The 13661-nt window shown below is 42.1% G+C and overlaps 1 protein-coding gene across 2 annotated transcripts in view; it reads right to left on the reverse strand.

Annotated features, from left to right (window-relative positions):
- LOC115458884 (solute carrier family 52, riboflavin transporter, member 2-like) overlaps positions 1–13661 on the reverse strand; it is a 77472-nt gene that overhangs the window by 30436 nt on the left and 33375 nt on the right. For both annotated transcript variants that reach the window (XM_030188722.1, XM_030188721.1), the window contains one exon: positions 13135–13274. In XM_030188722.1, coding sequence (XP_030044582.1) covers positions 13135–13264 — 130 coding nt within the window. In that variant the 5' untranslated portion in view covers positions 13265–13274. The remainder of the gene's footprint in view (positions 1–13134; positions 13275–13661) is intronic.

Below are 13661 nucleotides of genomic sequence, written 5' to 3' on the forward strand. Positions count from 1 at the left end.
CTCATACGTCATGCGCCCTCCCTGCCCATTTTCAAGTCCTTACTCAAAGCCCATCTCTTCTCCCTTGCTTTTGGCGCCTAACCACCTTCCCCATTCATGATACCTATACTGACTACATAGCTTGTTACCTTTAGATTGTAAGCTCTCTTGAGCAGGGACTGTCCTTCCCCATGTTTAAATGTACAGCGCTGCGTAACCCTGGCAGCGCTATAGAAATGCTAAGTAGTAGTAGTAGTAGTTAGCTCCCAACACCTGAGACAGATACCGTATATCCTTAGCACCCAACAGCCAAAAGTGATATTATCCATGCCCGGTGTAAAGGAAGCGTTTTCCTGGATAGGCATCATGTCAGAAATTTCTGCTGATATATGCCAAAGAGTGGTAAGTTCCCTCCAGAGATCTCATTATGGGTGAAACAGAACACTAGACTGTATCAATGAAGATAAAGTTCGTAGGGGGGCATGAAGGATGTACTGGAGATGCCAAGGACGAAAATAGTGTTGTTCCAATAATAAAAGCATATAATCTTGTGAGTTAAGAAGCCAATCTCCCAGATGCCTTAACAAACTTGCTCTATTGTATTTCTTGATAACCTGGGAGGCCTAAACCTCCCTCCCTCCAAGAACCCATAAGAAACCTAAAGGGCATCTTAGGCTTGGTCCCACCCCAACAATAATAATAATTTAGATAAACAACAGAGGTCCCGGTGAAATAGTTTTAAAGGTAGCATTTGAAATGTGTATAACCAACGCAGGAACTCTGTTATTCTATAAAGGAAAATCCGACAATGTAAACTAAAGGGAGATACCTCCAACAGAGCAAAGCATCAGAAGTGGTTTGAAACAAATGATCTATATTAAGACAATATAAATTCGACGTGTGCACCGAAAGCTGAATTCCTAAATAACGGAATGAAGAGTCTGCCCTCGTAAGGGGAAAGACACCCTCTGCCTGTGATTCCGAAGATCTCGTCTACTACTACAAATCACTTCTATAGCGCTACCGGTCGTACGCAGTGCTTTACAAATGTCTAGATGCCAAAGTCAGAAAAATTCAGTTTAAACCTGGAAAATTCACCATATTCTGCAAAAGTTTCCATCAATGCAGGTAAAGATGTCTGAGAAACATATGAACCAAAAAGTCAATTGCGAATGCTGAAATCTTAAAAGTAGAACACCAAAATCTATTCCATGGATTTCTGAATGAGATTTAATGTCTCTAATTAAAGAATCAAGGGTTAAGACAAACAAAAGCGGAGATAAAGGGCAACCCTGTCTGGTTCCTCTTTGGATAGGAAAGATGTCAGAAAGAATCTCATTAATGGAAATGTATGCTTGTGGATTGGACTATAAGACTCTAAGCGCCTCAACAAAAAAGAAAACCATGAATACCATATGTTTCCAAAACTTTAGCAGAAAATCCCAGGAAACCCAATCAAAACCTTCTCCGCATCAAAGCTAATAAGCAGAGAAGGCAATTCCTGATGTTGAACGTAATCCAAAGAGGCCAAAATAACTTGAATATTCTTAGTGGCTGTACGCTCCTGAATAAAGCCAACCTGAGAATTATCTAGAAGATCAGACAAAAAGTGAGCTAAGATTTTTGCTAGTAGTTTGGTTTTATAGTTCAGGAGAGAGATTGAATGATAAGATGATGGACGATGGGATTAGAAGATCATGTCCCAGTTTCAAAACAACGATCATTTGTGTCAGTTGGAAAGAGTCCGGTATCCGCTTATGATGAATCAACTTTGTGTACACTGAAACTAACTAAGGACCTATCTCCATAGAAAGGATTGTATAAAATTCAGCTTGGAACTTATCTGGTCCCGGAGCTTTTCCAAGTGTACTCTGCCGAATGGCCATCTGAACTTCATCCAGAGTAATAGGGTTATTAAGCAAGCTAGAATCTGGGAGACAACAATGGAAGCTCTAAGTTAGTTAAATATAAAAGAACCATCTAAGCGATCTTCTGGATCCTGGTCATTTAAGGCTGCATAAAACTCCTGAAAAATTAGCAGATTAGCATCATCCGAGTTTGTTAAGTGGCCATCCACACCTTTCATCTGAAGAATCCGTTAACAGCCTGTCTGCTGATGTATCAAGTGGGACAAGAGTTTCCTGTTCTTGTTACCATGGAGGAACAACTGATATTTGTAATAAGTTTGCGACTTAAATGCCCGTTGATGCAATAACTCATTTAGTTCAGCCTGGGAGGCAAGAAAATTAGCCTTAACCCAAATAAGGCCCGCTCTTTACTAACCTTCCTCTCTAGACGCAAAATGTTCCTATTTCACATTTTGCACTTATGGTGTACATACTGTAAGCAATGGTTTTTCCCTGTAATATGGTTTTAGCTGCTTCCCAAATGAGAGCCAGCCAATCCAAATATGCTTGATTATGTCTATAATATTCCTACCACTTCTTTTTTTTTTTTTTATTTAACAAGAAGTCTTTATTGAAAAAATGAAAAAAAAACCCTATACAACAGTTGACAACAACAACGATACCAAGAGAAAAATATCATTCTCTACTGTTCACATCAAGTAATATTCAACTAACAGGGTTTACAGCTAAAAACAGCTTATATCTAGACTTCACTTTTTATTCCCATTTTTCCCCAAAGAAACCACAAAGAAGAGATAAGAGAAAAAAAAAAAAACCCACGAAGCCCACCCTAATAATCCGGTACCTTACCCAGCATGTAAAATAAAGAGAAAACAATGTCACTCACATTCAACAATCAAATTATTAACACCAACCCCATCTATGGTCCCAAGCCCAAGGGGGCCCATATTCTTTCCCATTTTGCCATTTGTTTGCGTTCCTTCGCTAATAGTCTCTCTTTTTCTGCAATATTTCCAAGCAAAGTTTTCCATCTAATTATGGAGGGACAGTTTCGCTGTTTCCAAGCTTGTGCAATTATCAATCTGCCTGCACACAAACAGTGCTTAGTTAGAATCTTACCCTCCTCTTTGAGGCCTAGAATATTTTTATGAAATAAATACACGGCAGGGTCCCATGGTATAGCAACTCCTACCCACTGTTGCATCCTCACTTGAATAGCTCTCCAAAATGCCCCTACCTTTCTGCAGGTCCACCATATATGGCCCATGGTGCCCAATTGACCACATTCTCTCCAACATTTCTGGGATATTGTTTTAAACATGTGATGCAATCTTACTGGAGTTAGATACCATCGATATAATATTTTTGTGGCATTCTCTTGAATATTGATGGCTGGGGAAATCTTAGTAGATCCTCTTTCAAATCTCTGCCATTCCGCCTCTGTGTAAGTTACTCCTAATTCCTTTTTCCACTGATCTCGATGTCTAGAGTTCTGTGGAAGTGCATCCCTCAAATATCCATACAGCAAGGAAATTAGACCCCTTGTTCCCTGTTCTCTTACACAAAGCTCCTCTAAGAACGTGACCTCTCCAAATAGATTAGCTCTGAACCCCGGGGAGTGTAAAAAGTGGATTAGTTGTGTGTATGCATATTGATCCTTCTGAGGGAGATGGTAAGTTTCAGCCAACTCTGAGAACATGACAAAGCTCTCTCCATTTAGTAATTGTCCCCAAAGCTCAAGACCACTCCGTGCCCATTTAGTGAACGTCGAGGATTCACATCCCAGAGGGAAAGTCAAATTGTATGCTATAGGAGACAGCTTAGAGTTGTAAATTTTCCTTTTACGTTCCATTTTATCCCAACATGAGAGTGTATAACGGATAACAGGGCTCACCCATGCACCCAACTTTCTATGTTTAAGTGCTAGCCAAAGCAGATGGCCTAATTTTAATGGGCTGCGAAGTAAATGCTGCTCCGCCTTTATCCAAAGCTTATGAGAGGTCTCCTGGAACCATTCTATCGCCGCTTTGACCTGGGATGCCCTATGATAAAATTCCAAATGAGGAACTCCCAGGCCCCCCTTAGATTTACGGGCCATATATGCCACATTAGAGTGAATCCTCGGCGTTTTCCCTTGCCAAATAAACTTTGTTAAACGGCTCTGCACTCGTTGAAGCAAGTGTTCTTCTATTGGCAGTGGTATCGATTGAAAAAGATATAATAATCGCGGCAAAATGTTCATTTTTACCGTGGCTATCCTGCCAAACCAGGACAGTCCAAGCGGTTCCCATCTATCCAGGTCTGACTTGAGCTCAGTCACTAAGGGATTATAATTCACCTCACTTAGGCGGTGCAAATTACTAATGAGAAAGACTCCCAGATATCTAATGCCATCAGTCACCCACCTCAAGGGGAACAACCTTTGACAGGTCTGATATATTTGCGTTTCCATTCCCTGTGCTAATGTTTCCGTCTTAGTATAATTAATTTTGAAACCAGAAACCCTGCTATAGTCCTCCATAGTCTGAAATAGCTTTGGAAGGGAATCCAAAGGAGATGTGATTGTCAACAGGACATCATCGGCAAAAAGCGCAACTTTGGAATCCCAATCTCCTACCTTCACACCCGTAATTCCCGGGTCATTTCTAATGACCCACGCCAGGGGTTCCATCACCATAGCAAACAAAAGGGGCGACAATGGACATCCCTGACGTGTACCTCTTTGTAAATCAAAAAGGGGGGAGACCTGTCCATTGATCTTTAAACAGGCTTTAGGTCTGGTATAAAATTCCCTGATCCAACCCATAAAATGAGCGCCAATACCAAAACGCTGCATTGTCTGATAGAGAAAAGGCCAATGAACCCTATCAAATGCCTTCTCGGCATCGATACTTAACAGACAATAGGGTGTATTCCTCTGCTTTGCAGCATACATAACATCTATTGTTCGCCTTATGTTATCGGAGGCTTGTCTATTAGCAATGAATCCCACTTGATCTGGGTGAATGATAGATGGTAAAACTATGGATAACCTAGTGGCCAGCACCTTTGCCAGGATACGCACATCAACATTTAAAATTGAGATTGGCCTGTAGGAGGAGCATTCAGTCACATCTTTGTTGGGTTTAGGGATGACAGCAATCCATGCCTCTCGCATAGTTTCTGGCATACTTTCCCCTGTTCGTATGGAGTTGAGCACTTCTGCTAATAAAGGTGCCAGGTATGAAGCAAATCTTTTATAAAATTCACTTGTATACCCGTCTAACCCGGGCGCTTTACCAGTTTTTAGGGATTTAATAGCTGTAAGCACTTCCTTTGCCTCAATAGGAGCGTCTAGCACTGCCTTATGCTCTGGAGTAATACTGGGCAAATCTAGTTTCTCCAAGTACGCTCGAACTTCCCCCTCCTGGATCGAGTCATCCTTAGAGTACAATGCCTCGTAATATTGGCTAAATCGATTTCTAATCTCTTGCGACTGTCGGAGTCTTTCTCCTTGTTGCCCCTTAATACAAAAAATGGTACGCTCTATCCGAAGCTTTCGTAATTTAAGCGCTAGTTGTCTACTAATCTTATTTTTCTTTGTGTAATTATGAAGCTTTAATTTTGCATTAAGGAAGTCTAGCTCCTGGCCTAGTAGTGCATCTAATTGTATCCTCTTAGCTTGTAGGGCTCGGTAGTATCTAAGAGAGCCGGTACTTTTATGTTTTAATTCCAGTTCCCCAATCTGGCTTCTCAACTGGTTTAATTCGCTCTCTCTTTTCCGTTTAAGTCGTCCTGCCACCGTCATGAAATGGCCTCGGGAAACTGCCTTAAGCGCATCCCAAATTATTGCTACAGGAGGTCCTGAGTGTAAGTTAAATGACAAATATTCCTCAAGTACTTCAACATAGTCACTACATGCCTCCTCTTGTTTTAGGATCAGATTGTTAAAAGTCCAAGTACCTCCCCTTCTCTCCATCAGGTGACTATCCCACTGCAACATACAAGGAGCATGATCAGAGAGGGTAATATTCCCAATTTATTCCTACCACTTCTTAATTAAAAAGTCGCCATAGAGAGAATAGCCAATGGCATCCACTCCTGACACCCCCCTTCAAATGAAATTGAATCCAGATCCTGGTGTAGTCAGAGATTGCATGTGCTAATTTAAGCTTTGGAGATCCTAGAAAAAAATCCCTAGAGACCAATATATAATCAATCCTAGTGGAATGTGCCTGAGATAAGCGAGTATAGTCACACTCACCTGGATGCAACGCCCGCCAGACATCTATGAGATCTAAAGCACTACAAAGAAAAGGGAGTCCCTTGGAAGAATCCAAACAAGCCCCAGGTGGAGGAGAGGACTTGTCCAAAATGGAGTCCTAAACGGAATTGAAATCCCCCCCCCCACTGGATGATATTCCTGTGCAGCAGCGGTGACAGTGTAGTAATTAAATGTAGAAATACTTTATTATTAAACACACTGGGGGCATAAAAATTGCTTTGCTGATCTATCAAAATTATAGAAAAACATAGCTTCCTTCGGAATCAATGATAAGAACATAAGAATATTAGAGTTGCCATACTGGGTTAGTTCAATGGTCCATCTAGCCCACTATTCTGTATTCCAAACAGTGGCCAAGCCAGGTCACAAGTACCTGGCTGAAACCCAAATCGTGGCATAAGTAAGTACATAAGTATTGCCACACTGGGACAGACTGAAGGTCCATCAAGCCCAGCATCCTGTTTTCAACAGTGGCCAAACTAGGTTACAAGTACCTGGCAAGCTCCCAAAATAGTACAATACATTTTATGCTGCTTATCCTAGAAATAAGCAGTGGATTTTCCCCAAGTCCATCTTAATAAAGGTATATGGATTTTTCCTTTAGGAAGCCATTCAAACCTTTTTTGAACCTAGCTAACTGCTTTTACTACATTCTCTAGCAACGAATTCCAGAGTTTAATTACACGTTGAGTGAAGAAATATTTTCTCCGATTCGTTTTAAATTTCCCACTTTGTAGCTTCATTGCATGTCCCCTAGTCCTAGTATTTTTGTAAAGAGTAAACAAGTGATTCATATCTACCCATTTCACTCCACTAATTATTTTATAGACCTCTATTATATCTCCCCTCAGCTGTCTTTTCTCCAAGCTGAAGAGCCCTAGCTGCTTTAGCCTTTCCTCATAGAGAAGTCATTCTATCCTCTTTATCATTTTCGTCGTCCTTCTCTGTACATTTTCTAATTCCACTCTTTTTTGTTATATTTGTACCCCGCGCTTTCCCACTCATGGCAGGCTCAATGCGGCAGGCAATGGAGGGTTAAGTGACTTGCCCAGAGTCACAAGGAGCTGCCTGTGCCGGGAATCGAACTCAGTTCCCCAGGACCAAAGTCCACCACCCTAACCACTAGACCACTCCTCCACTGAGATGCAATGACCAGAATTGAACATAATATTTGAGGTGCGGTTGTACCATGCAGCGATACAAAGGCATTATAACATCCTCATTTTTGTATTCCATTCCTTTCCTAGCCGCCGCTGCACACTGAGCAGAGGGTTTCAACATATCATCAACAATGACAACTAGATCCCTTTCCTGATCAGAGACCCTTAATGTGAACATAAGAACATAAGAGTAGCCATACTGGGTCAGACCAATGGTCCACCTAGCCCAGTATCCTGTTTTCCAAACAGTGGCCAAGCCAGGCAACAAGTACCTAGCAGATATCCAATGTGGAACTTTGCATTATGTAGTTATGTAGTGCATCACTTTGCACTTGCTCACATTAAACGTTATCTGCCATTTAGACGCCCAGTCTCCCAGTCTCGTAAGATCCTCTTATAATTTTTCACAATCCTCCCGCGATTTAACAACTTTGAATAACTTTGAATTACCTCACTAGTTACTCCCGACTCTAAATCATTTATAAATATGTTAAAAAGCAGCGGTCCCAGCAAAGACCCCTGGGGAACCCCACTATCTACCCTTCTCCACTGAGAATACTGATCATTTAACCCTACTCTCCATTTTCTATCTTTTAACTAGTGTTTAATCAACAATAGGACACTACCTCCTATTCCATGACTCTCCAATTTCCTCTGGAGTCTTTCATGAGGTACTTTGTCAAATGCTTTTTGAAAATGCAGATACACAATATCGATCGGCTCACCTTTATCCACATGTTTGTTTACCCCTTCAAAGAAATGTAATAGATTGGTGAGGCAAGATTTCCCTTCACTAAAGCCAGGTTGGTTTTGTCTCATTAATCCATGATTTTGAATATGCTCTATAATTTTGTTCTTTATAATAGTCTCTACCATTTTGCCCGGCACCGCCATCCGGCTCACCGGTCTATGATTTCCTGGATTTCCTCTGGAACTTAAAAAAAAAAATCGGCAATATATTGGCCACTCTCCAATCTTCAGGTACTACTCTTGATTTTAAAGATACATTACATATTACTAACAGTAGTTCTGCAAGTTCATTTTTCAATTCAATCAGTATTCTGGAATGAATATCATCCGGTCCAGGAGATTTGCTAATCTTCAATTTGTCTAATGGCACCATTACATCCTCAAGGTTTATAGAGATTTCATTCAGTTTCTCTGATTCATCAGCTTTGGGATACCATTTCTGGCATTGGTATCTTTCCCAAATCTTCCTCGGCTTTGTCTTCCCTTAGTGCCCCTTTTACCCCTTGGTCATCTAGCGGCTCAACTGATTCTTTTGCTGGCTTTTAATATACCTAAAATTTTTTTTACTATCAGGCTTATTTTCAAAAGAGAAGGACGCCCTTCTTTTGACACTTCTTTTTATAATCTATATAAAAATAAGTTATTTAAAATATAAAACAATTAAAGTGGCATTAAAAGTGAGCCGATGAAGAAGTATGTTCTTTATCCATTGCCATAAAACATTGTTGGCAATGAGCACAGCTGAGGTCACTATGAATTAGGTAAAACATTCTTGTAACAAGTGAAAATACTATATTGCTTTAAGTTCTTGAGGCTGGGAACAGAGTGTGGTATAGAGGGAACTTTCACACTTTCACCCTCCTCCCCAGTCCCATCCAATCTTAACAAATACATTTAGGAATCTTCAGGCTATTGACCCTTCTACTCTGTCCTCCAGTGTTTCAAATCTCTTCTCTACCACTATGTTATCCAAGTCTGTCATGGAGGCTGTCTCTTCCTATAATACTATTCTCTCCTCTGATCTGGATTCTCTCCCTCCTCCCATTCCCCGTTCTGTAAAACATACCAAACCCCAGCCTTGGCTGACCTCTAGAATCCACTACCTACGTTCCTGTGCCCGCTCTACCTTTGGCTGAAATCCTGTGCCCATGCTGACTTCATACATTTCAAATTCTTGCTGACCTCCTTCCAGTCTGCTCTTTTACTTGCCAAACAGGACTATTAAATCCAGTTGACAAATTCTCTTGGCTCAAACCCTCAACGTCTCTTTGCCACACTGAACTCTCTCCTCAAAGTGCCTTCACCTCCAAATCCCCCTTCACTTTCTCCCCAGACTCTGGCTGAGTACTTTCATGATAAGGTTCACAAGAATAAACTTGAATTCTCAACCAGGTCACCTCCACCTCTTCTTCCTTTAGTCCATTCTCTCAACCCTCCAACCCCTGCCTCCTTTTCTTCCTTTTCTGAAATCACTGAAGAGGAAACTACACATCTTCTTTCCTCCTCGAAACTAACTACCTGTTCCTCTGATCCTATTCCCACCCATCTACTTAACACTATCTCTCCTACTGTCATCCCTTTTATCTGTCATATCCTCAGTCTTTCAATTTCCCCTGCGACTGTTCCTGATGCCTTCAAACATGCCATAGTCACACCACTCCTTAAAAAATCTTCATTGGACCCTACCTGTCCTTCCAACTATTGCCCCGTCTCCCTCCTCCCTTTCCTATCCAATGTGCTGTTTACCGCCGTTGCCTTGACTTTCTTTCATCTCAAGCTATTCTTGATCCACTTCAATCTGGCTTTCGCCCCCTTCATTCAACTGAAACAGCACTTGCTAAGGTCTCCAATGATCTGGAGTGGAGGAGTAGTCTAATGGTTAGTGCAGTGGACTTTGATCCTGGGGAACTTAGTTTGATTCCCACTGCAGTTCCTTGTGACTCTGGGCAACTCACTTAACCCTCCATTGCCCCTGGTACAAAATAAGTACCTGAATATATTGTAACCAGGCGCCTCTCTTGTGCAGCAAAGGATAGAACAATCTCCTCCAGCCCCAGGCTCCCGGTACAATGAATAAATAGATGTCCACCAGTAACTTCAATCTTAAGGACTTTTATTCCATGCAGGGTTTTAGTACACAGTTCCAACAGCAGCATAGCACATACCAGGATTCAATACAGACTTCAGTCTGGGCTCTTTATCCAGTGCACAATAAACAGTAATTAAATTCCCAAGACAAACAGTTCTTTCAGTTCATCATCACAGTTCAGTCACCAAGCAGCATTTTCTACCTTCTATCCTCTTTACCTTCAGGAGAGTTCAATATTTTAGGGACTCCTTCTACCCAAGGGTTTTCCCCTGCATCAGCTTCACAGTGAATTCAATACTTTTGGGACTTCCTCTCACCCAAGGAATCTCAGCCTGCTTCAGTACTTTAGGGACCTCCCTGCCCAAGGATGTTCAGCCTGCAAATACTTCTCTCCTTCTCTCTCCTGAACTGAACTAATGAGACTCCTTCCCACCTGCCTAATCAATCCCTGGCTTCTGCCTTCACAACCAATCATTCTCCACTCATTAGCTTCTCTACACACCCATACCAGCTGAGTTGAGCATGAGCCTAATGAGGAGCTCCTGCACACAGGGTTTCCTAGCTTTCTTTCCCACTAGTGGCAACCAATCTACACCTCCTGTTAGCTTACACCCATGTCCTCCCTTATTGCAGCTAGGAGTCCAGTCCGGGTTTTCCATCTCACCCCCTTGGCTCCTTGCCTGCAATGCCGTCTGGGACTTGTAGTTCAGACTGAAGCTGCCTTAACCCAACTAGCCTGGATGTGACTTTATCACAATATATAAACCGCTTTGAATGTAGTTGCAAAAACCTCAGAAAGGCGGTATATCAAGTCCCATTTCCCTTCCCTTTCTGGCCAGATCCAAATGTCTCTATTCTATCCTCATCCTTCTCGATCTATCTGCTGCTTTTGACACTGTTGATCACAGCCTACTCCTTGATACGCTATCCTTACTTGGATTTCAGGGCTCTGTTCTTTCCTGGTTTTCTTCTTATCTCTCCCAGCGTACCTTTAGTGTATACTCTAGTGGATCCTCCTCTACTTCTATCCCACTGTCAGCTGGTGTACCTCAGGGATCTGTCCTGGGACCTCTTCTTTTCTCCATCTATACTTCTTCCCTTGGTACTCTGATCTCATCCCATGGTTTTCAGTATCATCTTTATGCTGATGACTCCCAGATCTACCTCTCCACACCAGAAATCTCAGCCGAAATCCAGGCCAAAATATCAGCCTGCCTGTCTGACATTGCTGCTTGGATGTCTCACCGCCATCTGAAACTAAACATGACCAAGACTGAGCTTCTTATCTTTCCCCCTAAACCAACCTCTCCTCTTCCCCCATTCTCTAATTCTGTGGATAACACTCTCATCCTTCCTGTCTCATCAGCTCGTAACCTTGGGATCATTTTCAACTCCTCTCTCTCCTTCTCTGCACATATTCAGCAGACTGCTAAAACTTGTCGTTTCTTTCTCTATAATATCAGCAAAATTCGCCCTTTCTTTTCTGAGCACGCTACCAGACCCTTATCCACACTCTTATCACCTCTCGCTTAGACTATTGCAACTTGCTTCTCACAGGTCTCCCACTTAGCCATCTCTCTCCTCTTCAATCTGTTCAAAATTCTGCTGCACGGCTAATATTCCGCCAGTGTTGTTATGCTCATATTAGCCCTCTCCTCAAGTCACTTCACTGGTTCCCTATCTGTTTCTGCATACAGTTCAAACTCCTCTTATTGACTTACAAGTGCATTCACTCTGCAGCTCCTCGGTACCTCTCCACTCTAATCTCTCCCTACACTCCTCCCCGGGAACTCCGTTCACTGGGTAAATCTCTCTTATCTGCACCCTTCTCCTCCACTGCTAACTCCAGACTCCGTTCTTATCTTGCTGCATTATATGCCTGGAATAGACTTCCTGAGCCGTATGTCAAGCTCCATCTCTGGCCGTCTTCAAATCTAAGCTAAAAACCCACCTTTTTGATGCTGCTTTTAACTCCTAACCCTTATTCACTTGTTCAGAACCCTTATTTTATCATCCTCACTTTAATATTCCCTTATCTCGTTTGTCCTGTTTGTCTGTGCTAATTAGATTGTAAGCTCTGTCGAGCAGGGACTGTCTCTTTATGTTCAAGTGTACAGCGCTGCGTACGTCTAGTAGCGCTCTAGAAATGATAAGTAGTAGTAGTAGCAGTAACTTCTAAACCAGATAGCAGCTTGGTTGTACCATCACAGGTTGAAACTTAATCCGGAGAAATTCAAACTTCTTGTCTTTGGACTTACACTTGTGCTGATGCTTGCAAGCCCCATCACGATGGCTGGAATGGTAATTATTAGAGTTGACTCAATCAAGGTCTTAGGAATAATTTTGGACAGTAACCTATCATTCACTGCTCATATCTGTAGCTTAGTTAAAACCTGCTACTACAAATTAAGTATCATTATCCCATGCAATCTTCTAACACTGTCCAAGAGCTAACTCAAGTATTATACCTTGACACAGCCATACTGACGAACTCTGGCCACAGTAGGGGTGTGTCCAAAATGGAAACAGCTTGAGGGGGGGGGGGGGGGGGGGGGGGGTTGGATCCTTAAAAGCTGGTTCGATTAGACCTTTAACAGACTTATTCCAAGGGTTTTTAAAAAATGTCTATGAAATGATTTTACCCTGTATATTCCTACCATTATTTCTTCCTTAACACGAAAGTGGAGGAAGGGTTCTTTGGCTTTTCCCCTTGGATTAATTTTGGTAATATAAGTATCGTCAGCCTGAAGGGTAGTTTTGTGTATTCCGGGTCAGAAATGAACCTCCCTCCTATGCCTGGAGATTTGTTTGATTTGAATTTTTATATTTCATTACTTGTCTTTCCAAACCTGAGCTCAAAGTAGGTTACATTTCAAACCGAGTCAGTAGATCCCTGTCTCAGAGGGCTTACATCCTATGCTTGCCCCCTTGTATCACTGTTTATCACTATCAGAGGCTTTCACTGTTAAAAGGAACACCTTCACCGGCTGACACTGCTCACACAAACTTGCAGGACTTTCTTACCTTCTGGCAGATCCTTCACCACCACAGGGAGCTCAATCCAAAGAGAATTCACTGCAACCCAGGAGCCCATGCCAAATAGCGCCACCAGGAGATGAGTAACCAGGTCTCTGCTCATCAGAGATGTCGGCATCTTCCTAAGGCTATCAGGGATCAAGGACATAAGGATCAGAAAAAGGAACTATTTGTAGGAAAAGGGAGAGGCCTCACTGCTCTCATGTGCTGTATAAAACAAAACCAATATAAATGAATTAATCAATTTGAGATGAATAAAAAACTCTTTCCGGTCACTACTTGGCTGGTGGCGGTCAATGTTTTTTAAAGCACTGATCGCTACTGCTAAATTAGACCTGGACAGTTAATGCCAGGCCATGTCTTGGAATCAGTATTGAGTAACTGGGTATAACTAGCTAGAAGCTAGCTACCTGCATATATCTGGGTGCCAGCTGACCTGACCAGCTGAATATCGGCCAGCATCCAGATAAGGGGATCTGTCACTAATGCAACAGTCCTTCACTCCCCTGTCCAAT

This window comes from Microcaecilia unicolor, unplaced genomic scaffold (assembly GCF_901765095.1).
Source record: "Microcaecilia unicolor unplaced genomic scaffold, aMicUni1.1, whole genome shotgun sequence".
Lineage (NCBI taxonomy): Eukaryota > Metazoa > Chordata > Amphibia > Gymnophiona > Siphonopidae > Microcaecilia > Microcaecilia unicolor.